This window comes from Frieseomelitta varia, unplaced genomic scaffold (assembly GCF_011392965.1).
Source record: "Frieseomelitta varia isolate USP_RPSP 00005682 unplaced genomic scaffold, Fvar_1.2 scaffold_345, whole genome shotgun sequence".
NCBI lineage: Eukaryota > Metazoa > Arthropoda > Insecta > Hymenoptera > Apidae > Frieseomelitta > Frieseomelitta varia.
In genome coordinates, this window is record NW_025110085.1 from 233,727 (window position 1) to 258,034 (window position 24,308).

General features: G+C 36.1%; 4 protein-coding genes across 17 annotated transcripts; 2 read left to right on the top strand and 2 right to left on the bottom strand.

The window, feature by feature from the left end:
• Positions 1–35: 35 nt before the first annotated feature.
• Positions 36–9,485, bottom strand: LOC122530511. 3 transcript variants are annotated; one of them, XR_006307023.1, is made up of 10 exons: positions 9,395–9,485; positions 8,646–9,147; positions 6,741–7,806; positions 6,113–6,635; positions 4,561–4,794; positions 3,495–3,652; positions 2,897–3,297; positions 2,335–2,412; positions 349–758; positions 69–279 (listed from the first exon to the last, which is right to left on the bottom strand). XR_006307023.1 is itself a non-coding variant. In XM_043657541.1 (9 exons), exons 4-9 carry the CDS (start codon positions 6,485–6,487, stop codon positions 616–618), a joined length of 1,389 nt encoding a protein of 462 aa, XP_043513476.1. In that variant the 5' UTR covers positions 6,488–6,635; positions 6,741–7,806; positions 8,646–9,147; positions 9,395–9,485; the 3' UTR covers positions 36–615. The 3 variants fall into 3 exon arrangements, 2 of the variants coding, with proteins under 2 accessions (XP_043513476.1, XP_043513475.1); XM_043657541.1 differs by having other exon boundaries at positions 36–758; XM_043657540.1 differs by lacking the exon at positions 69–279 and having other exon boundaries at positions 328–758; positions 7,248–7,806.
• Positions 9,486–14,155: 4,670 nt separating this feature from the next.
• On the bottom strand, positions 14,156–17,196 carry LOC122530496 (translocation protein SEC62). Of its 3 annotated transcripts, none has more exons than XM_043657515.1 (5): positions 17,054–17,196; positions 16,060–16,500; positions 15,257–15,604; positions 15,076–15,179; positions 14,156–14,962 (listed from the first exon to the last, which is right to left on the bottom strand). In XM_043657515.1, exons 1-5 carry the CDS (start codon positions 17,087–17,089, stop codon positions 14,791–14,793), a joined length of 1,101 nt encoding a protein of 366 aa, XP_043513450.1. In that variant the 5' UTR covers positions 17,090–17,196; the 3' UTR covers positions 14,156–14,790. The 3 variants fall into 3 exon arrangements, with proteins under 3 accessions (XP_043513450.1, XP_043513451.1, XP_043513452.1); XM_043657516.1 differs by having other exon boundaries at positions 16,060–16,497; positions 17,054–17,183; XM_043657517.1 differs by lacking the exon at positions 17,054–17,196 and adding an exon at positions 16,983–17,001.
• A 374-nt stretch (positions 17,197–17,570) lies between these two features.
• LOC122530497 (mediator of RNA polymerase II transcription subunit 18) lies at positions 17,571–18,711 on the top strand. Its single transcript, XM_043657518.1, has 2 exons — positions 17,571–18,050; positions 18,131–18,711. Exons 1-2 carry the CDS (start codon positions 17,848–17,850, stop codon positions 18,576–18,578), a joined length of 651 nt encoding a protein of 216 aa, XP_043513453.1. The 5' UTR covers positions 17,571–17,847; the 3' UTR covers positions 18,579–18,711.
• A 488-nt stretch (positions 18,712–19,199) lies between these two features.
• On the top strand, positions 19,200–24,279 carry LOC122530472 (RNA-binding protein 1-like). Of its 10 annotated transcripts, XR_006307006.1 has the most exons (8): positions 19,200–19,357; positions 20,038–20,247; positions 20,328–20,417; positions 21,027–21,074; positions 21,210–21,257; positions 22,382–22,958; positions 23,727–23,813; positions 24,202–24,279. XR_006307006.1 is itself a non-coding variant. In XM_043657473.1 (7 exons), exons 2-7 carry the CDS (start codon positions 20,039–20,041, stop codon positions 24,203–24,205), a joined length of 486 nt encoding a protein of 161 aa, XP_043513408.1. In that variant the 5' UTR covers positions 19,200–19,357; position 20,038; the 3' UTR covers positions 24,206–24,279. The 10 variants fall into 10 exon arrangements, 3 of the variants coding, with proteins under 3 accessions (XP_043513408.1, XP_043513410.1, XP_043513411.1); XR_006307005.1 differs by lacking the exon at positions 22,382–22,958 and having other exon boundaries at positions 23,727–23,930; XR_006307009.1 differs by lacking the exon at positions 21,027–21,074.
• Positions 24,280–24,308: the final 29 nt, after the last annotated feature.

A 24,308-nucleotide genomic window follows, 5' to 3' on the forward strand; every position in this document is an offset into this window, starting at 1 on the left:
GTAAAGAAATGAGTCATTAATAGATAAGAATAATAATGAAGAAATATCTTTAATACACTTTGCAAATATTTCTCGTCGTTGCCGTTTCTTGCACATTACGGCGCGCAAATGGGATTTTTAATACAGTGCAGAGTATTAATAACAACAGTTTTATCAACGTAGAATCACCTCTTTCTTCTCTCCAGCTATTAACAAGCATATCTTAAATCGCACATTGTTCAAAATGCGTTGCCAAGCCATGATCGATGGCACTATTTATAATCCTCTTTGTGGATATTGCTGAATAACGAAGGTATAACGATAAATAAGAAAAGGAGACTAATAAAAAAAAAAAGGAATGGATCGTACCTTTATTATAATTTTCACTTCGTCTCCGGCTGTTATAGTTTGATTTGTTATCGAAATAATCGAGCGTAGCCTCCTATCGTGGGACGCTAATAAAAAGATCTCGATCGATTATTGTTATTTACAGTAATAAAAGAAGCGAGCAGAAAACAAAGTCCGCCGTTTTCTGATTATCTAATCTAACAATAAGAACGCGGAAAGCAGTTCCCTTATCGAATATCACTTTTAATTTGAAAGTATATATATATATATATATATATATCAGAATTATCAATACATCATCCCGGGATGGGTTGCTCGTTGAAAAAATACATTCGGATTTGCCGATAGAGTTGTGTACAGGTTTCCTGCGTCTTCTGGCCTCAGATACATGCCCGGTGGTAAGACGAACGTCTCCATTGGGCCGTGAACATCTGCAAAATACATTTAATTAACATCATTAAAATAATTTCTGCTCGTAAATAATTATCACAATAATATAAATATAACTCATTATATTATACATATCATTATAATTAAATAATATAAATATAAATTATTACATTATCATCATAATTAAGTTCTGCTCATAAATGTTTACGTTCTATCAAAACTCGTGATTAATGCCCGGTAACAAGGAAGAACGCACGTTTGCTTATCCTTCCGGTCTTGTTAAGCAGCAGAGCGTAATCTCTGTGATAATTGTATTTGTTCAGAGTTTATTACATTTGAATGTTTCTCCACTTGTATCGTTTTATGTTTACTCGAATTTTGATGCCACGTTTCAAAAGATTACGTACGAAATGTTGACACAGAATACCCATTAAGCAGAGGTGCGATTGTTTCGTAAACGTAACCGCATTCCAAAGTGGGTCACACCTGTCACGTTCCTCACAAACATGCGATCAGTCGAAAGTTTCTTGTTCCATTAGGAGAATAGTTTCATTAATTTTGAAGTCGCATCGCCGCGAATGCGAAATGAAAACAGAAAGTAACAGAAAGAATTCTACATTTGGAATTAGGATTCTATCTTAAGAAGAAAATTTGCTTGTTTTTTCGATGACAAAAGAACGAGGAGATGCGAAGAATAATCTCGCGTGAACTGTTTCGCACTTTTGCAGAAGCAGCTGATTTATAAAGTGAATTGAAAAATTGTAAAGAACGACGTGGCTGGATATTGTGATAGCTACAAACCGGTGTCATAAACGAGCGGATGGTTTATGCCTGGCAGGCTAGTGACCTCTGCCTCGCAATACGTGGTATAATCCACGCCCTACTCGTAATAATGGAGATTATGGTAAAGAGATATTACCAAGCTAACACATTTACTTGACAACATTCCCTTCTTAAAGTGAGGCAACACAAATACTCTTTCTCTCAAACAAAGCCACACGTTTTAACGTAAACTCAAGCTCTCATTTCTTTTTCTTTTGTGTTTCATCGCTGGCAGAAAAAAATGAACGAAAGGTCTAATTTATAAAATTGCAGTATTGACAGTTCCATTTAAAATTTGATATAATTTCCACGGGTAATATGCCCGCTTGATGGTTTTTCTGATAAGTACACGTAAAAAAGAATGAGAATCTGTTTTCTTCCACTGTCAAAACAGTTCAATCGGCTACCAACAACAGGTCACCGATTAACCAGCGTCGTCTGATCTAACGGGATTTATTTCCCCTTCCAGTTTAATTCTCGGAGAAGCGCTTGACCTCCGCCTCGAAACTTTCTCCCTCTCCACCTTTCCTCAGTAAGAGGTTTTTCCTCCCTTTCGTTCGTTCCTCGAGGTGAAGGTCGCCAAAGGCGACGCCGTAACGGAGGAAATGTTTGGACTGGGGATTAACCAAGTGAACGAAGTCAGGTATTTCCGGGACCACTTTGAAATAACTCCGTTATTCGGCCTCTCGAGTGTCAAAATTATTATTTTGTATGCTCGTGTTGGATTTGAATGGGGAATCGTGTATTTAGCTGGATTTCTTCGAAATTACTTGGCGAATTTCTAAAGAAACTCACCGTCAGAGTATATGGGGCTTCCACCGTGCCTGCAGGCAGTGCATCCAGGTATAGCGGATGAAACTAATGCCACGCGATCTGCAATTCAAAATATGTTCGATATCATATACTATTATACGAATACCGCAGAAGCATCGATAATTAATACCAGTTGATTTATTCGTCGAATTCGAGAAATTTTATTACAATGTGACGTAGATATTTAAGAGAAATGTTTATATTTTACTTTTCAATACGCTATCGTATAATACACGTGCGTGCAATAGCTTCTGAATATGAATTAAACTTTAATTTATCACTTTCTTTCTTTGTTGTACAGCTTTTATCATTTATTTATAGCTAATATATAGTTATATATGTAGTTTTTTACAGATGAAATTACAATATCCGGAAAGTGTTAGTTTCCAGGAAAAATTGTCGAACGAGAAAAGCAAGGTCCCAGGTTTTACACACCGAGAACAGTATACAACAATAATGATAAATATAATAGCCGAGCGGCAAGGTTTTTAATTGCTGAAAACTGCACACGCCAGAGGCGTTTATACATAAACCATAAACGTACCACCGCTGTGATAATGCATCTTCCTCTTTAAAGAAGCCTCAGTCGGCTTGAAGTGGAAGAAGGAGGGCGAGTAACCGCTGCCAGGAAGCGAGCTCAAAGCATCGTCCCGATCGCGGATCACCGTTGCGGAAGCTTCTCGGCCGAGGGCAGCTAACTGCCGACCCTTCGGCAGGAACATCGTCAGGAACACAAGAAGGGAAGTAGTCAATAAACCATAAGCTAGCCAGGCCTCTCTGTCGCTCTCCGCCGAGGCGGCTACCGAGCCGATCGCGCTCGATATCCAAATCGGAAGCGATAAACCAACAGCCAGGCCGATAAACGCCGCTTCCCGGTTGTTGTCACGAACGCCTCGTGCTCGAACTGCTAAACAAGCCACCGCGACCAGCAGCGCGCCCGGATACCTGGAACCATCAACGTTTTTGTTTCACACAGAATTGGAAAGCATCATCTTTTTGATGCTGCCTTTACGCCGATTGTTTGAAGAATTAATTAATAGAGAAGTAACTTTTGTGATTTCTCTCTTTTTCTTTTTTTTGGAATATTGTTTATAACTCCCGAGGAGTATTGTCGGTGGAAGGTTTGCATTTCAAAAGTTTACCCGAGGGAAGCCACTATCTGTCCAAGGGGGGTTTTGCAACAGGACATTGGCGAGTTTTGTCCTGCATTTTGTGTCTGAACCACGGTAGGTGGCTCGCCGTAAAACCATTGTCCAATGATAGCTACTTGCACGAGTACGGCGAATCCCAATACCAGTGCCTGCCAACACAGAGAGCAAACATACGCGTCCTGTATCATCAACGTATATACACCACATTGTACAAACAGTCATAAGCTTGACATTTCAATAATTGGAAAGAAAAAAGAAAAAAAAGAAAAGGAAAGTAAGACTGTCGAACGAACCTCGAAAGTGTCGATCGATTTGCATTTTTAATTAACATTCTCAACGCTTGCCCGTCGCGTGTAATAATTCATCGGTGAACAAGCACGACCGTGCGACGCGACTCGGGTTTCAAATTAAAGTTAAACGAAGAATTATTATTATTACACGAGGCAGAACGAGTTGGATTTCGCAAAATCGGTCTCTAGCCTTTTATCGTCGTTTCCTTTAATACGTATAATAATCACTCGCCCGGCGAGCAATGAGAGAAAATCCCTGTCCCGAGAGTCCGTTAGGCGAGAGCAGAAAATTGTCGGAGACATTAATACGGAGAACGCATGCCCAACGAATCACAACAGCTGCATTTACTGCTATTAGTAGCGGGCGGTTACTACTGGCGTTACTTTTCATTCAGATCCCGTCCCGCACGTACAAATAGCCGATCGAGATCGACATCCGGATCTCCAACACCGGCGAAATAAGAAAAATCCCTTCGTGCATCCTTCGTGAGAGTTGTTCCACGAGTTTCTGCCAGCCACGAGTTTTCTAAAGCTGTATTCACACCGGCTGGGACAATAACTTTCGATTGTGTTTCGAGATGCGGGGGAACGAATGGCTCGTTGAATCTGCCTGCTTAAAATGGCCTCAGCGCGAAAGATCATTTTCATCTCTCTCCCTTTCGACGAGCTTCAACACTTCTATTCGTCTTCAGCGTCGTCTCTTGCGAGATACAAAAAAGGAAAAAAAGAAATATTGAAATTAGTCGTTGTAACGTGGCAACATTTACCTGGTAAGGCGCTGGTAGATAAACGCCGCTATTCAACGAGAGCAGGAACACGCATTTGACCAGCAACGCTGCAAACACAAGAGCAGCGGGCAGGCCGACTAATCGAAATGCAGCGCAGGACAGCGGGTTTTGGCTGAGGGATGCTGCTGCGGAGAGTCCCGCCAGGAGGAAAAGGCCCAAGAGTAGAGCCTGGCCCAGAAATAAATGTCGTCTGTTCGGCGCGGTGACCCTTGCCTGAAAAATCAATCGACGTTACGCACATTTTCACACTCGTACGCGTGTTCCTTTTTTTGCTTTTTTTTTCTCTCCACGTTGACTACTTTTGTGTTACACGTTGTCCCAATTTCGAATGCACGCAAGAAATTCTGGGAGAATAAGCGCGTTTCGCGCGAGAACATCGGCGGCATGCTCTAATTTTCTTTTTCCTTGGGCGAAGGAAAACCTTAATATGGCAAACAGAAAGTAACTCTACGTGGAGTACGAAGTCTCTGTTCTTCTATTTACCTGCGTTTGCTCTGTTAATGATAGAACAGGCGCGAGAGATGCGATAAGGACTGTTGCATGTCAAATTGTTCGCAAAGTGGATCGTTACGTGCCACGGTTTTAATCGCAGCCAAATTAATTACAACTGCCCGGGTTAATTTCTCCAATTAGAACAGCTAATAAAGCAGTCGTACGTATCGATTCGAGTAATTGGTGTTCTCGTCTCTCGCACGTTCTCTTCACTTCGATTTGATATTTCAGTTATTTCAATTCGAAACAGGGTAAAAGGAAACGAGAGAAAAGACGAGCCGCAACTGTTTGTGAAAGTGTTTTGACCAAGAAACACCTCGAGATGACGACTAATTAATTGATTGAAAATAATCGGCAGCAAATTGATCCTGACACACAGACAGGATGTTTATCGCGCGTCAAAGCTATCAGAGTCTGTCCAGAGGACTATCCTGTTCAATGAAGTGTATCGAAGTGTACAAGCAGACGACACGTCTAGGAGAAATAGGTGGTCGACATGCAAACTAGGCCTAGGTCTCGGTGAAATTGCGAGCGTGCTGGTTATTGGAGCTTGTCCAAGTACGAACGAAAACGATTACCATAAATTCTTCGTACGCGTTTCCACGTACTATCGAGCGCAAGAAAAAAAAGAAAAAAACAAGAAAAAGAGAGAGAGAGAGAAGAAGAAGAGATCTCTAAGCTCTATTAATCCGGCGCTTCCTCAATTCTCGATTAGCGATGCTCGTACGACCATAACGACGAGAACACGTTTCACACCATTGCGCGCAATCAGTTCGATTGGTAACAAGCGCCTCCCAATTTTTTTCGCCAGGCGAAGCATCTTTGCGCTCTATTTCCGGCCATAGATTCACGTCATAAACGACGGAAAAAACTTCCGTTTCTCTAATTTTCACTGTTGTAGTGTATTCGCAATTTTTTTTTAAACGAAAGGATGTCGTTTCTTCAATTTCAAGTTCCAGGACGAGGCGAGATTGGTTTGAAAAAAAAAAGAAAAAAGAAAAGAAAAAAAAAGGTAGCTGGCAAAGGTAAACGAACCGACCTTGAGCAGTACGAAAACCTCGAAGCCAGCCATGAGGAGCATCGTGGCTGCGCTGAGGGCCGCCAGAGGAAGAGCCCAGGGTCGTTGTCTGAGCAAGGATCTCGAATACGGTCGGGCATCGGTCTCGATCTCCTGGCTCTTCTTCTTCCCAGGAGGCACTTTGAACACCGAAACCGTCCTGTTCGGCGCTGGAACGCTGATGACACTGGCCACGCTAGCGAGGCCGTTCCTGTCCATCGCCACGTCGCTAGGTACCAGGAAGAATTCCGTCGACAGCTCGTAATCCCTCGAGGCTTCAGCTCGTATCGCCGTAGTTCCGGTTGGACCGAGCCAGCTCGCCGTGGCCCACGACAGGATAATCGGGCTCAGTCTCATCGCGTCATCCGTACTTCCGTCCTTATCTCTGTGTGGCTCTCTGTATAGCTCGCAAGCTTTCTGTAGCGTCACCGGGACATGCACCGTTTCCTGCGTAAGCGCATCCTTATGCGCCCGCCTCTCTTTCCTTTCAGCGATACCACCACACCTGCAATTATGATCAATCATTGAATCGTTTTGATTAGATTTAGTGGCTGGGTTAAGGGAAATCGCAATAGCCAACGATGGAAAATTGTGAAATTGTAGACCTTACACTTTTCTTCTTACACAAATGAAAAGCTGACCAACTAGCCGCTCGAATGTAAGTCAAACATTTCTAATTTCCTCGCGCTTTTGAAGTTTTTGCTACAAATTTAAACACAGTGCAAACATAGGGATAACAAGTGAAGAAAGTAGTAACGTTTCTATCTAGCAGAGTAAATAGGTAATTTTTCAAATTACACTGATCACCGCAATTTTTTTTTAAGCAAACGTTTCACCGTGGACACGTACGACTTTTAAAAATAAATTTCAATTGCCAACGAAAGCAAACAAAACCGCAGCGTATTATCTACGAGAGCCAAGCATGACCAGTCCACAGGCATTCACGGAGTCTAACACCATTAATTATTATGAACAGGGTCAGCCGTAAGTAGAGTGAAGCATAGACCGAACGAGTAGAACCGGAGTAAAACCGTAAAAACCAGTATCACCGTGCACTGTTACTGTAATCGATGCAACATTGATTACAACCGAGCGATTTCGTATTTGATCAATAAACCTTTTTCAAGTGTCGATCATTGTCTGTCTTCGATATCTCAACGATACTGCTTGCCACACATTTCTTCCTCACTTCCCTTTTACTCCAATTACATTTATCAGTTACACGCAGCAAAATTGTCAAACACAATTGCGGAGTAACCTCAAGAGTCAGTGTTTTGCGTCCTTGGAGAATATTTCTTTTCGCTTGAAACAATTAAATGCAACGAGGGTCAACGAGATGCTACGTGCAAGCCGTGAGTCGCGATATATCCTCGACAATGAATGAAATTTTCTGTCAGAGCATGGATCAGTTCTCTGATGGGGGGACAGGTCAATGGAGTGGCCGCGAAGCGCGCGTTGTGGGAGCCCAACTCCGACTAAGTCAACAAGCATTCTCGAGGGAGAAACTGGAAGCAGACTGGAGTTCCGTTCTGGAGGTGAAGCCTATCCGTTACGGAGGAGCCAGGGAGATGGTGATGACGATGCTGAGCTGAGGTGGTAGTGGCGTACAACAGGAGCGGATCCACGCAAATCTTTCCAATAAAGATTTACTTTTTCTGAGTACTAATCATTCCCACCTGAAAATAACAACTTTGATCATTGTTGCGTCGAAACTGGCTGGTGATTGCTGAATTGCAAAAAGAAAACCTAACCCCCTTATTCTTCGTTGAAACATTTTAGGCATAAATATATAAACATTGATATGATTGTGGAAATTTTAGGTAATTGCTTTCAACGATTTATTTTTGCACTGCACGATTCATTTGTTACACTTAATTATATGTAACTGCAGCAAGTAGCGATACGATCGACGAATACAGATTGAAAAGTCTAATGTGTAACAGTTGCAGTTGAAAAAAATTGAAAAATTGGAAAGATCATCTGAAGATGAACGACGCGACACTCTCGAATTCTAGTTGGCTTTGTTATCGCGAGCAGGCCTATTTTATCGAGAGAAGGATTCAATCTGATCCGCCCCTGACAAGATGAGAGAAGGAGCCGCGTGGAATAAAAGAGAAATAGAGAGAAGGATCGGAATGAAAGGAAGAAAAAGAAAGAAGCTGGTCCTCCGACCGTCGAGGACCGGACCCGGCCGATGCATTTACATATCGTACGTGTAATAACCTCGAAAAAAGTTTCAACAATGGTCGCGGGACGGTTCGTCTCGGTGAAAAGCCGAGAGAGAACAGCTCGGTGAATGAGGAACGGTCGAAGAAATGTTCAACGAGTTTCTCCAACTATGAAAAATGGGAAATTCTCTCACGGTGTTTCATTTCTTCCAAATGAAAAACTCACTGAGAGAAACAATCGCGATTATTTCATCCTTGAGCAAATCATTTTCGTGTTTCGCGACGGATTTCCTCAGGATTAAGAATAAAATTCCTGCCAAGTACACGGGCAAGTGTGAATTATTTACCTTGGCCCAGAAATCGTTTGTAAAATAATTCGTAGCTGGTGAAAGTGATAACAGAGGTGTTCCCTTCTTCGATCTAAGCGGCGCTCTTTCGTTTCGAGCTCGAGCTAGATACATGTAATGTGTAGGCGGCCGCAAGCGTCACAGATCAATGATTGTTTGCGCACACACGACACGTTCGGTAGCCATACACGATCAATCCCTTGAACCAAGGTTCAACGAACCTCTGCCTCGAAAACCGGCCAAACCGTTTGCACGGTTTCGTTCGGCTGGCTCAACGAACGTTGATAGTAAGTTCGAACACGTCTCACGTTTCTTACGTTTCCTCGTCGGGCAAAAAGCTTTACATTCGTATGCATTACTGCCGAACAATTTCAACCCTCGCCGCTATTAATGTCTGCTCAATGGACATCGGCGATTTTAACGACTCGGCTGAGCTCTCCCGCGGTTTATTCCAACGATGCCATCGCCTTGGTGAAAAAAAACTTTTCATACCGGCGTTTACCTAGAAATTATGGAAAATTAAATTAACAACACAGTCCGTTTCTGTTTTACAATTTTGATAATTTAATATTTACTTCAGTCTGACTTTATAGAACGCGTATACGAGTTGACTATCTTTCTTTTCGTCTCGGATTGTTCATGATCATCTACATGACCGCGATTCTTTTTCTTTTTTTTTTTTTTTTTAATGTTTCGCGACAATGCTATCCGGCAAACCAGTTCACAGGAAACATAAATATCAAACTTACCAAATTTGCAGGCCACTCGTGAGAACGGTTTTTCTTCCTTCGTTCCAACCTTTAACATGCTTTACATCATTCTCATTGTCCGAGGCAAGCACGATACAATCTGCGAGCAAGGCATACTTGCATTATCTCGATGAAATTATATTATATTATGTTATATTGTATATAATTATACAATATAATATAATTGTATAATACAATTAATAATACAATACAATATAATATAATTATAATATTGTATATAATTATAAATTATATTGTATATAATATAATATATAATTATATAATATAATATAATATAATTATACAATATAATATAATATAATTATACAATTTAATGTAATATAATTATACAATTTAATGTAATATAATTATACAATTTAATGTAATATAATTATACAATATAATATAATATAATTATAATATTATAATATAATATAATATAATATAATATAATATAATTATACAGTATAATATAATATAATATAATATACAATATAATATAATATAATATAATTATACAATATAATATAATATAATATAATTATACAATATAATATAATATAATTATAATATTGTATATAATTATATATTATATTGTATATAATTATATTATAAACTGTGCAAGATGGATGAACGAAAGTAATGTACAAGAGTCACAGAGTGTCTCGCTCGTCCAACTTATTGAAACAAAAATAACTTTGTTCGAATTTCCTTCTCGATGATAAATTTTGGTGGCTGTTCAAAGATTCACATGTTTGAAGAGCGCTGTCACTATTAGGTGAACACGTCTGTGGCAAAAAATTTATGGAACAATGGACAAATGCGTACGATGTACAATACAATGTCTCGCAATGGCCACGCCCGGTCACTTTCTCCGGCAAAGCCAAAGTCATTCTTGTACCGTAAGTTACAATGCTTAATGACGCAAGCGACCCACGCTCCATCTAATGCAAAGCACCGGTGATCCGCTTTCCTTCTTGCACGTCGGCCAGCCAGCGGAATGTAATTTACCGGGATAAAAGAAAAAAGAAAAGAAGAGAAAAGAAGAAGGATAATTAAGACGCGAGTCTTTAACCAGCAAAAAGCGGAAGATCGACTCTCGTATGACGGCCCTGACCGAATTTCTTTGCACTTGAACGCCATTCCCGAAGTGACTGAAGCTCCTAGAAATTCCTCGAACGCAACAGCAAGGCTATTGCATCGCTCACGTTACAATTGTTATTTCGTAGTTGACAGATGCAATTTACGTCAACTAAAAATTGCATTTTGTAACATAATTTTGTCACGCTTGCGGCGCGTACATATTTGATCATCTTGTTCGCTGATCGATCTAATTGATTTTCGTAAAGAATTGTTACAAGTCTCGTTTCTAGTAACCTTTCTCGAAAATTCGAACGTTATAAATACCGTCTAGATGAAGCGACTGAGCGCCAGAGAGTCGAGGATGCTAGATAAACGTGCGATAGTAAGGAAGGATACAGGACTTCTATGCGAAAGAAATTGTCGAGCGTGGTGGAACGCGAGATTCCTTCCTCCGCTGGAGGAACCCTAAATGATGCGGAGCGCCGAACTCTCGGTGTTGCAGTAAGAGAGGAGAGAAGTCCGCTTGCAACCGGTTTCAACAAACTAAAGCTAAATAAAGTCATGTAAAACGGCACGGAACGGAGGAAATCGTTCTGCCGATAATTGCGCTCCCGAAAAAAAAAAAAAAAAAAAAGAAAAGGAAGCTTTCCGAGCTTGCTTGCTTGAATATAATCATTATATGAATGCGTAATATTTAGAGGAAGAAGAAAAAAGAACAATCACCATCGTCGTGTATTTATCTACCATAATTGTCCCAAGTATAAATTATGCGCGAATATCGGAAAAGTATTTCGTGCAGTTTTGTGATAATGAAAACATAAGAAAACGCAAGATTTAAGAACCAACTTGATCGGTAAATAAGTGATTGACGACAGTGTCGTATTTCGAAATTAATTGCCAAGGAACAAGTCACTGGGATAATTAATAAAAATTCCCCGGAGCGAATAGCTGCGATCGATCAAGAAGCAAACATTCTTTCGCAACTCACCCCCTTGTCTATTCTTCGCCTCGTCAGGTTTGATACGTTGATAAGTCGACCCTTCCACGGCAATTCATTTGAATATAAATCCGGCTGTCTGCGCGCGTTGAGAGCCCCACGAACGAAGAACGAGGAGAAGGATGAGGAACCAGGAGGACCGAAACAAGTTGAACGAAGAGAGGACGAAGAAAGAGACGAAACGAAGAATTCTTTTTTCGTTGGACATTGTAACCGCAAACCACGGTGCTCGGCCGTGCAGGATATTTTTTTACTCGCTTTATTTCGGGTTCCCCCGCGCGTGTAATATTTTTTTTCTCTCTTTTTTCTTTTTTCAATCTCATCTCGATACTCACGCGCGAACGAGGTTTACGAGCACGTTTGCACTTTCTTTGCAGTTATTATTATTCTTTCAGAGCATCATTGTAGGTATGTACATGTAGTTAACGTGAAATATGTGTTGACCCGCTGTATGCAAATCTGCAAGGTACAAAAGGGATTATACATCTATTTTTCCAATTATTACCATAAGAAAATCCAATCAACAATAATTCTGTTAAGTCTTGTGAACCTAACATAATCGTTCATACATATTTTTCTGTGCCCGAAGTTGGAGAAAACGTAGAAACAAATGTCTAACTCAAGGATGTAATATTGTTCTGCGAGTTCAATAACCCGAAGGTATAAAAGATTCTAAAAATGTCAATGTCTAAAATGTTTTCCCTATTATCTACCGTTAGTCATTTACATGTATAATTGAATTCAAAAGAAATTCATGAACTGAATGTGTATCGCAAGGCAAATTGTATAAAATAAATGGAAATATATTGTAAGATGTTGAAAATATTTAAAGGAACGAGTTAACAAATATAAAAGGACCGAAGAATTCCCCTTGACCTCGAATTACAAAAAACGTTTATATATCGGTAAAAGGACAAAAAGAAAAAAAGAAAAAAAAAGAAAAGAAACATATGGAAAGAAGGGCGACTATTATTTTATTTTGCGCGCGAGTGCATTGTTAAAGGGAACTTTTATTGCCTCTGCCAAGGACTCACCACGTAATCTCGGGGAAAGCCTATATGGAATCGTAAAGCGTTCTTTACATATGTATACGAAGGCTACGTGCACGTAAAACCGCAATGCACGCGTCTATGGAGTAACTATATTTATTATATGTCGGCTATGAATTATTAACTTTGCCTTCGTGACGCGGCCCTTCGCCTTCACGACCACCAGTCTACGAATCGCTACTTTGCCTGCGTGAAAATACACGTGCACGTATTTACCTCGTGTACAAGCAAAAAGTTTGTCTTCAGCTAGGTGCTTTGCACCAATTAATTGAATTTTATTGAACGATCCATAATTTGTACGTGATTCAAACAAGTCGAACGTAAAAATGTTGAATGTTAGAAATGTTTCCTATTTGTCATAGGTAAAAACAATTGAAACACGGTTCGACGTTAATTTTGTTTTTGTTAATGTAACGTTCGTGGGAAAGGCGAAGCACGCGTGACGCCCAAACAATTTTAACGGTAAATTTACGAGCTTGGTAAAAAATATGATGTTAAATGCTCATTAACATGATAGTATGGAAACGGTATGGCCAACCAGTCTCTCTGCCAGGAAAAGGATTTTCAATTTGAATGAGTTCTTTGAGAATTGCTTCTTCCAACCAATATAACCTGATGCAAATGTACTAATTTGAAAGCATCGTGTCTCTTGTTTTCTGAATAAATAAATTTCTTTCAGTTCTGAAAAATTATCATATCTGACTGTTCAAAACGTTATGGAAGAAATTTCAAACACAATCACACATATCCATCCAAACACAATCACACATATCCATCCGAACACAATCACACGTATCCATCCATCCATATTTTCTTATAGAGCTGACACCGGTTCGACGACATTCCAACGAATTTACTAGTATGTGATTTAATGTATTTAGTTCGTAAATTTCCTGAAAAATATTTAAAAAACATTATATTTATTGTGGCAATATATGTGGATTGAAATAGATTAAAAATTTACTTTAAATTTATGAAAAAATATTTCCGTGAATGTTTTCGAAAAATATTTCAAATTCAACACGAGATGAAGTTAACGAAACCATATTTGCGGTCATAAAAATAATATAAGAATACATACGTGTAACTTAAATATATTTTATTTTAATAAAATTGGCTGCAGAGAATGACCAAAATTTAGATTTACTATTTTGTATTATCTGTAAACGCAATGCGGTAAATCCTTAAATAAATAAAGGATTTTAATACAAATTATCTAAACCTTGATAACTAGCAATATTGAATGTATATGATACAACTCATCATAACGTACATATGATTGCTCGCCATAGCAATCATAAAATCAAAGTAGTGAGTTGTATATGTAACATGTTTATATATACCTTTCATGTCCATTTTTGATAACAATATATAAATTTCAAATTTTCTCTTCACCATATATATATATATATACAGCTACAGTCACGATTCACGCATCTACAATGATCAAGATGATTATTTCGCAATAGTAATATAATAATAATTATAATAATAATAGCAATAATTATTATCATTGGAATTTTTACATAAAAATATAAATTACAATTTGTTGTATGAAATGTGAAAGATCAAGTCTTGGCTCTGCTAAAAACAAATTCGCTGGTAGAATAACAATTGATTAAAACAATTTTATAGTCTTGTCCTTGGAGATTCTATTTATCATGCTGTACAGTTTTGGGACCTGAGAAAATTGTATTACTGAAATTCAATATTCATTATTACGATGTAAAATATCACAAACAATTTTTTAATCGATTTGGACAAACCTCAGGCATCTGCGTTAACGTAGTTACACATTTTTGTGAAATAATTCTTGCAAGACTTACACATATAAATAAATGTTGATTAATAATAATTTAAATAAAAATACACTAATTTAACTGGAATCTCAAGATTGGTATTCTTACATTACAATTTACAAAAATTTCCTTTGTGTAAGATACAGATGCAATTTTCTTGTTCAATTGGTTGTAATATACTAAATGCAAAAAATGCAAAGATACACATTAGCACAAGCAATAAATGGATTAAGCTTACTAAATTTATGTATCATATTTCTTTTTATATACTGCATCTTCATTTTTGTTTCCGACAACATTCAAAATCAGATTTTTTTCACAAAATAAACATACATCCAAAAGTTGTCAGTTAATAAATAGTTACGTTACGAATTTGTATAAGATTTAATCAGAATTGACAAGATTCGATCATTGATTAATTAATGTGATATTAAAGATAAACAAAACTATTTATTGCCAATTCCTTTTCTAGACCATCACAAAATCTCGACCTGTATTAGATTTTTCACTTTCTGAACCTTCACTACCCTCTTCTCCTTCTATCAATTCAGATGAAGAGACCTTGTTTTCTTCACTAGAGGAAATTTCTTCGATTTGAGTATGTTCCTTAGATAATTCTTTAATACTAGGTTTGTCTTCTCTGTAAAAAAAACATACGTTACTGGAGACAAGAGTCTCATAAATGTGATATTTTTTATCAATTTAATATTAAAGTAATAAGAATTAATTGTATTATTATAGAATCACACTTACAATAGTGTTGATGGCGCTTCTTCAGAATCAGAGTCTTTTTCTTTCTTTTTCTTCTTTTTACTAACTTTTTTGTCACTTTCAGACGTAGAACCGTAATATTCATACTAAAAATAAATTTATATATATATATATTCACTGCATTCATTAAATAAATAATAAAGAATTAAAAGCCGATACATACTTGATAAAGTGGCCAAAATGAAGCAAAGAATCCAACATCTGCAGTTAAATTGGGCAAAAGCCAAAGATGACATCTACCAAGTGTTGGAACCCATAGAAGGCAAAATACAATTAATCTAATGATTGCTAATGCCAAAATGAATACAAGGAATCCAGCAGCTGCAACACTTATATAATATACACCATGACGGATTGTTAATGGCCACAATGGGAAGAGACAAACACCAATTGCACCTAAAACTACAAGTGTTCCAAAGAACCAGTAGTATATGGGAATTGGCTCATATATCCAGACATAAGCATCGTTGCAGTCAACAAAATACTGTTCCATATGCATTTCCAAACGTACCTGTAGTGATCATTTTTTGAATTACTTATTCATTGTACTTTATCCCTTTCAGCACTAACATTCTTGATAATGTGCGTGCACTTGTTACTAAACACTTACAGTGATAGTATTTTTATTAAAAAATGCTTCTTATCTTTGTGTTTGAAATTATTTTGATACTGTGCTAAAAAATATTCAGTAAAATAAAACAACATAAAGTGGAACAAATAGTAATATCAAAATAAAATATCACAAGAAAAGTTCTAAGTAACAACAAAACATAGCTTTAAAATAAAACATACGCACAAATTTATGTGCACTGAGTAGTTCTATACAAATATATATGGATTGCTTGTAATATTTTTTAAACTAATATCTGAATTATAGCACTGAAAGGGTTATTAATAACAATGTTTATACATAAAAAATTTATACATATAATTACTAAATAAACATTACTTTTTCTTAAAACTTACTTTTGGTTTTTTTTTCTTTTCTTCAGCTTTATCTTCACTTTCACCTGTTGCATCTTTATTATCTTTAATCTCTTCCTTCTCTTTTTCAGTAGACTTCTTGTCCTTTTTAATTTCTTTAACTTTTTTTTTTATTCCACGTATTTTACATAGTTCTTCTTCAGAAATTACCACCTTTTTTGCTCGATGGAAGAATTTATGTCTCAACATCAAATCAAGGAATTCTGTAACCTGTTCGCGTGTTTCAAATCTAGTTTTACTCCATGGTGAATTTTCCAACAAAGCATCCACTGCACGACTGCCAGTAAAATATTCGACATTGTGATTTCTGTCAAATTTTGTTTTTTTCGAGGGTACATTGTTACGAATCCATTTAGCTACTGCATATTCTTCCTTAGATGGCTTTTCTTGAACGACTTCATTGTCTATGTTTGATATTTCCTGCTACAAAAGATTAAATTAATTTTAATCATTTCCATAATATTTTGTGAATATTTCATTAATACATATAAATTATACTTGATACTGATTCTTTTTTTCTTATTACACATTAAAAATTATATGAAACGTTGAATTCAATTGTAATTCTTCACGTCATATAAAAGAAACAAAACATTCAAAGTTTAGGCGGTACAGATGGTAATCGAAATTAACCGGAATACGATTAAAATAATCGTCAAATTTCTATATAAAGAAACCATTTAGGATGAATAATAGATTTCCATGAAAAGCGAATGAAAGTAGTTTATTAGATAATAAATTAATTATATAATTAAAATTAATTCACGAATTTTGAACAGTGTGAAAATTAGTTGTTTGCTACGTCATCCGTTGGACTAGGTTGCAATACTTATTCATGACATGTAGTTCGAACTGGTAAAACAAAATGAATATAACATAAAATCAAATATTATAATTCCAGTCACCAAATAAACACCAAGATTCACATATACTGTCGACTAATATTGTGATAATTGCACCCATATGCGATGCTTACATCTTTGCGCTTCCTGCTTTTCCTACGTTCCGCCATGTTGTAAATTCTGTTTTGCGCTTGCGCGTTTTAACCTTATCTATTCATTAGCAGAAGCAACAAACGTGGCATGTGCTTCTGCGTAACATGTCAACTGCTTAAGCCGGCTATTTAAATATGTATGCATATTGTTCATTTAAAAAAATGACATAAATAAATTATTAAATACATTAATGACTTTAACATTATCTTTGCTAATATTTCATGTATGTTTAATAATGTTCAAAAACGTATATTATAATGTTGCTTTTAATATATCGATTTGCAAATTGTAAAGATATTTTTTCGGCATAACTTTTACATAAAAGATCGTTTTTATGTGCATTCGAGTAGCTTGTAGTTTTTTTTTACTACTACTATTCGTATGTAATATTACGTAAATGACGGAAAAACTTCAATTATTACAAAAATTTTCAAAATGAGTTTCATGTAACACGAGAACGAACGTTTGAAATATAAAATATATAAAGTATGTCAACATAATGTACTTTTTTGAACGTATTGGAAAATAGAAACATTTTTTTCTATTCCTACGTATTTGTAGGCACAATTCTACGTGAAGTTAGCTGTTAACGAGATGAAAATTGCATGGTCAGTTGTTGCCATACGTGGGATAGAATTTATAACACTAACTGCACTACAGATAAAAGCATCATCCAGTTATCCATTAACCTACAAAAGTGAACGTCTGTCAAATATATTTCTATTTTGCAAATAAAAAAGATTTATACTGTTGTGAGAGACTTACAACCTTAAAAATGAGTGCACCAATAAGTACAGCAATGGACAATTTAACAGCTGCAATTAGATCGAATATAATTCCAAATCAAGAATACTTATTACAAGGATCTGTGTTGGACAGTGCTGTGGAAGTATTGCTTCACAGATTACGTGGTTTATGTGATAATGTCGACACAGGACCAGAAACCTTTAATGACCACGAAATGTGTTTCAGTATCAGGTATATAAGATAATTTTAAAGGTTATTAGAAATATCTTATTGTTTATAAATTCATATGATTATAATGCTGTATGTTTTAGAGGAGCTGAACAACCATTACTTTTACGTGTAAGAAGGGCTTTAGATTATCAAGATATGCCTTGGCAGTTACGTTACATTGGTCAACCCGAATTGGGTGACAAATCAAGACCTACAATCGTTAGAAGCAGTTTAGACATAGCAACTAGTAATACAGTTGTTGATTTTCTAACAGAGCTTGGATGTAGGCTAGATTTTGAATATATTGCACGTGGCTATATGTTCCGCAAGGGTAGAATGAAAGTGACAGTTTCCAAAATATTTAAAATGGGTCAACAAGGAAAAATACCTGAGAGTATGGAAGCGATATCACAAAGTTACTTAGTAGAACTGAGTGTTTTAGCACCTAGTGGCCAGGATGCAATAGCAGAAGATATGAGGATTTTTGCAGAACAATTGAAACCCTTGGTACAACTTGAAAAAATCGACTACAAAAGATTTGTTCATTAACATAAAAAGTATAAATTGCATTTTTGCAACTTGTATCAATTGTATTTGTGTAAATCTTTTTTGTAGTATAATTGTATATATAATGTGATTTTTTGTAATTTAAGTTATATAAGAAATAAACATTTTTATATTTTCCATAAGTTATTGTATATACTATAAATTTAATTATTGTACTAATCGTATATCGACTAATATACGACGTCCATCATGTATATATATATATATATATATCACACATCTGTGCATAAAAAGATGCGTATACATATGTATGAGTATGATGCTCTATTGTCCATACTATGTGAGTCAATACAGAGTACTTATCGATTTTCATGCAATGTTATTTGACATTATCTTTTTTCTTAAATAAATAATTAAAAATCGTTTCTTGTTAAAACTGTACGTTACTGTTTAGTGTCGTTAAAGTATAATAGCTTTGTTAAAGTACAATAATTACAATAAATTTATCATTAAAATTAAAATGAATATATTGTATTAATAATCCAAATATTATTGAAATTAACTGACATTTTGAAGGCAGAGTTTAATAAACATAAAGAATGTAATTTTTAAATATTGTTACAATAATGCTTATGCAGCAATAAACTTTCATTTGATTAGAAAGTAGAAACAGTATGCAGCAATGCCATCTTAGAAAGGAGGCCACGGAAGAAGATTAACGCTACATACGCCACCATTTTGTGGGCATTTCTACTTGTGCTGTTCGTCAGTGAGGTTCTGTGTATTGCCAGACTAAAAAATTTGCTTAATACACTTCAAATGTAAGTAGAATATAATATTTTGTCAAAAAATAATATACAGTTGATTAGTTGTATTTATTTGGAAAAATATCGCGAGTAAATAAGAAAATCGCTTAAAAATTTCCATGGCGTCGGTTTCTGTTCCGACAGATACTAATCTTTTTTCGTAATTGTATATTTATACGAATGAAATTTCAAGCGAAATAACAGTAGTGCGTAACAATAGTGTTTCGAATAACATAAGAAATCTATTTTTCTTTTTTAATAAATTCAGATTGAAATTAGCATAATTAGCCATCGTTACTGCAGTTAAATTGAGAGCACAACATGGCGGTATATACCGACTTTCCCTTTTCAGTATAATCGGTCGAGCTACGACTAACTTGACTGCAGATTATTGAGCTTATTATGTAAGATTAACTTAATTATGAAGTTTACATGTTGAAAAGCGTACGTCGCTTTTGTGCTGTGAATATTATATATGGTATTATTTTCGTCGCCGGTCGATATTTTCTGGGTATAGGTAAACTGACAGTGGGTGTTGATTTATTTCCATAGGCTATTATCCAATTCAATATTCAATGAATTAAACACGTAGTAACCGTTTATTACGTTTAATCTTCGGAACACACGTACTTGAATATCAATTTATTGACTGAAATTTATGTTGATGTTAACGAGAAGAAATTCGTCATTTACAGAATGTCACGTTATCGTGAGTGGGATCCCTCATGTAAGGTTTATGTTGGAAATTTAGGGAATAGTGCTAGTAAACATGAAATTGAAAGTGCATTCAGTAAATATGGCCCTCTAAGGAATGTATGGGTTGCCAGAAAGCCACCTGGATTTGCTTTTGTAGAATTTGAAGACCCACGTGATGCAGAAGATGCAGTCAGAGGTCTAGATGGAACGTGAGTATATGATAATCAACGTGTAACAATAGTTTTATAAACTTTAATAATAAGAATCATTGCATTTTCTTCTTTCTTAGACGCTGTTGTGGAACCAGAGTGAGAGTAGAGATGTCTTCAGGAAGAAGTAGACGTGGAGGTGGGAGGAGATCAGGTCCAAGATATTCCAGGTAAGAAATCTTAAAGTATTGAATATCCATATTTTACAGCAACGTTTGAGCTGCTGCAGATGGCTAAGTGTCTCGCCAAGTAGGTATTACAGTGCAGTTATCAAATAAGAATGATAAAAGAAACGATGCACGGGTTTCGGTGAACTTTCTTTTATGCACAGAGGATGTAAATTTATATTTTTTTTATTTATTTTATATAGGAATGCAAATAGAACATATTGTATACTATATTTATTTGATCTTATCGCTCTTCTGGCTAGTACTCTTACATAAATTAAAAATTAATGATTTGATAAATTAAAATAGGGTAAATTAAAATAGGACCTAAAATTAGTCTAAAAATTTAAAAAAAAAAGAGGTAAAGGAAAATATACTTTGACCATTATGAAATATTTCTATGCAAAATGTGAAAATTTGCGAGGTTAGCCGAAGAGCAACCAAAGACATTGCATGGGAAACCTAAACGGGAGATGCTAGGGCAAATTTTTAGTTATGGCAGAAGTAGCTATTTCATATATAGCTCATTTTTTTTCCCATTGTAATCTCCTTGTGAATATGCTTGGCGAACAACAGGATTCACATACCATATATTTTTTGACAAACTTATAGGTCCAGATCTTGCAGTCCTCGAAGGAGATCACTGGGTCGTTATCCAAGGTAAGACTTCCCTACCCCCGTTAACCGTAATTTTCAGGTGCGAGTAGGCAAAAGAAACTAATCAAAGCGAAACATGGCGATCGGCAACATATGAGCAGTCTGAAACATACAACAGTTTTTCTTAATTTTTTTTAGGTCCTGGTCAAGAAGTCCACGCAGATCGCCGATAAGCCGATATTCCAGGTAATCACCTCTTGTTTTATAATTTTCTTAAATTTTCAGGGCCTTACCAAGCACAGCCAATCTACAAATTGCAAGTAGGTATTTTACAAGTACCGCTTGTATTGTGATCATCGCAATTTTGCACGCAGAATCACAATATATCATATAAAACATATAGAGTATTTCTATTCGAAATGTATTGAACACTGAGAATTGCGTAATTGTCACGATCGGCGGTCAAATATTGTTAATTGATTGGCATAAGTTGGAGAGGACAGGACTAAAAGGATAGATAGACGGAAGACGAAGGAATAACTTGAGAAAAAACGGAAAAATCGAAATTTTGGTGTCAAGAATTAGTTGGCAACTACGACGCTAGTTTGGTGCAAAAGAAGCACCGGTGACAAAATAGAAGTAAATCATAGCGGTGTCTGGTGTTAATTTGACCAACTTAAAGCAATTTATTTTCTAATGCTTATTATCGTCTTATACGAAATTTTATTTTGTAAGTGCCTGAAGTTAAGTTATTCGGTATCTGAAACTAAGTAATTTCTAAGTATGTAGAAATTATTTAATAAATAGTTGTAATTAAATCGTTTTTATTTGAGAAATTTTTTTGCGTGTTCAGATACCGAATGAAGTAGAAGTTAAATATTGAATTTAATTGAATTGTTCGTCATATAGTTAGAGATATTAGTGCTGGAATTCATTAACGTGCAAATATCTGAGATGCACTTCGTATCTTAATCACATTTATTTATCGTATACGCATCGAGGCAGCTTTTCATTGATTGCATCAATTATTTCCGGTATATTAGCTTTAAAAAACTTGAAATTTTTTATTTTATTAAAAAAAAATATATGTATAGTGTACTGCAACTATGCGTTGCGATAAGTATATAAAAGATAAGTTGAAACTATACATTCATCATATAAGTTTAATCAAATCAATTACAAGTAGAGTCTTTTGTACGCATTAGAGTGGGCAGTCTAGGATAATCGTAACGAAACTGTATCACTGACGAGTGAAACATATGCAATTTTGTTGAATTTGGATTAAGGAAAAAAAAAAAGCTCGTGTGTACCAATAGTGGCCAGGAGTATGATAACTTTGATGGTTATATTGCTAAAACTGACGTTTGCAGATTCTACCAGCGTCAGCTCCTAGCTCTGCTCGTCTCCCCGCCACTACTACTACTACTGCTACTACTACTACTACAGCCACCGTGAAAAAAAGTCTAGCAATCAAAACTGAACAAAAAAAAAGCCTGCCTGCCCACTAACTTCCCAACCAGTCACCATCAGTCACCACCAGTCACCGGTAGGAGCCAAGTCGTCCGTCAGTTGACAGTCCGATGCTGTCCGTCAGTCCGTCTGTTCCCCTTCAAAAAGACTTCTTCGGGCTACCTCAACCTCTAGCGGCTAGGAGCATCGTGAATCCATCGAACAGCCGACGCGATATGAACGAATACTTCTGTCAAAATCTCGGCGCGTCAGTCCGTCCGTCCGTCCCAACTTCTACTACTACTACTACTACTACTACTGCTACTACTACTACTACTACTACTACTCGTCAACCATCACGTTAAACTTAGCCGACAACGCGACCGCCACTTCTCTTCGACTGAGCAAAGCAAAATGATCACCACCTACACACCATCCCACCACCACCCAACCAAGTACCACCACCACCAACCACCACTACATGTTCACAGTTGTCTGGTATTTCACCGATTTTCAAAGATTTTTTATCTTTTTTTCTTTTTTTTGTTCTTTTTTTTTCTTTTTTTTTTTTTCAAATCTAATTGATGGTGTCACGTTCTCTGCGGTCCAATGACAATTTCTATTAATTAATTATGTTTATTCAACAGATTTTTAGCCAGCGAAATAGAAGACACTGATTAACGTTTTTTCTTTTTAATTATTTTAGTGCTTAGTCAGTTGGACCAGGGAACTGCCGCCCATTACATAATATGTATTTTATCAGGATATATATATATATATATATATATATATATATATATATATATTTATACATATACATATATTTACATATATATCCGTAACAGTTGTAAAAATTTGATTTTAACTAAATTAATCCTACTTTCGTTTATTGGTTTCTCATTATTGGTGAGATGTCATTTTATATTAATTATTGTGTCTAACTAGTTTTATCACCCCTTAGGCAAATAGGAATTAGCCAGTCCTAATTCTATTACGGTTGCCTTGCGATCATTTTCGTACCTATGTGTTTGACGCATGACGTTCTGTTTCGTCTCATATGTATCATTCAATATAACTATGTTTTATTTTATATATACTATATGGTCATATTTCAACGCGTGATTTAGACGCCACATTTTATAGAAAATTAATGTCACGTTAACGATGATGGCACGAAATTTGGGACGAAGTAGAAAGCCGTGTATTAATAAATTGTTCTCCCAAACTTTAGTAAAAGTGGTATAAAATGGCTTTTTAATATTTTAGGTCAAAGTCCCGTAGCCCTCGCAGGAGATCGTTGAGCCGTAGCCGCAGCCGAGACCGCCGTTCTCGTTCGGATTCCCGTGACAGACGGTACTAATATTACCACAAATTAGAAACAAATTAAAAAAAAGGAAAAGAAAGATATACGTACAGAAAAGAAGCAGACGTCGAATCTTGCATTTACAGCGCAACGTAAAAGAAATTATCGTATGTACTTTTATACTGTTCAACTTGTGAAACTCGAAATTCAGACGAAAGAAACTCGTAAATTTAGAATTCTCTGTACACTCTTTGACTATAAACGAAGTATCAGTTTGTTGTTTTCGGATCATTCTGTGTGCATTGAGCATTCTGAAATAATAGCCGTAGTTGCAAGAATTCGTCTATTCTATTCTCTTTGTACTGAAATTCTCCAAACGACGATATAGCGAAATTAAATCCGGAGGATCGAGCGTACATTTTCTCTATTTACTTACAGTTAGGTGCTAAAAGTGAGAGAACGGACCGACTAAGTGTGCCGGATGGAAGACAAAAAACCGATTTTATATGTACATAAGAAAAAAAAGAAAAAAAAAAAGGAAGAAA

What these genes read in the sequence shown, in the direction of transcription:
- LOC122530496 (XM_043657515.1), bottom strand. Translation starts at nt 17,089, where the DNA reads ATGGCGGAACGTAGGAAAAGCAGGAAGCGCAAAGAT. An exon ending in AAAGCAGGAAGCGCAAAGAT is followed by an intron (nt 16,501 to 17,053) that starts GTAAGCATCGCA and finishes AATCTTTTGTAG; the next exon opens with CAGGAAATATCAAACATAGA. An exon ending in AAAAGAAAAAAAAACCAAAA is followed by an intron (nt 15,605 to 16,059) that starts GTAAGTTTTAAG and finishes TGATCACTACAG; the next exon opens with GTACGTTTGGAAATGCATAT.
- LOC122530511 (XM_043657541.1), bottom strand. Translation starts at nt 6,487, where the DNA reads ATGAGACTGAGCCCGATTATCCTGTCGTGGGCCACGGCGAGCTGGCTC. An exon ending in ATCTACCAGCGCCTTACCAG is followed by an intron (nt 3,653 to 4,560) that starts GTAAATGTTGCC and finishes CTGTGTTGGCAG; the next exon opens with GCACTGGTATTGGGATTCGC. An exon ending in GATGCATTATCACAGCGGTG is followed by an intron (nt 2,413 to 2,896) that starts GTACGTTTATGG and finishes TTTGAATTGCAG; the next exon opens with ATCGCGTGGCATTAGTTTCA.
- LOC122530497 (XM_043657518.1), top strand. Translation starts at nt 17,848, where the DNA reads ATGAGTGCACCAATAAGTACAGCAATGGACAATTTAACAGCTGCAATT. An exon ending in GAAATGTGTTTCAGTATCAG is followed by an intron (nt 18,051 to 18,130) that starts GTATATAAGATA and finishes TGTATGTTTTAG; the next exon opens with AGGAGCTGAACAACCATTAC.
- LOC122530472 (XM_043657473.1), top strand. Translation starts at nt 20,039, where the DNA reads ATGTCACGTTATCGTGAGTGGGATCCCTCATGTAAGGTTTATGTTGGA. An exon ending in TCAGGTCCAAGATATTCCAG is followed by an intron (nt 20,418 to 21,026) that starts GTAAGAAATCTT and finishes ACAAACTTATAG; the next exon opens with GTCCAGATCTTGCAGTCCTC. An exon ending in CCGATAAGCCGATATTCCAG is followed by an intron (nt 21,258 to 23,726) that starts GTAATCACCTCT and finishes TTAATATTTTAG; the next exon opens with GTCAAAGTCCCGTAGCCCTC.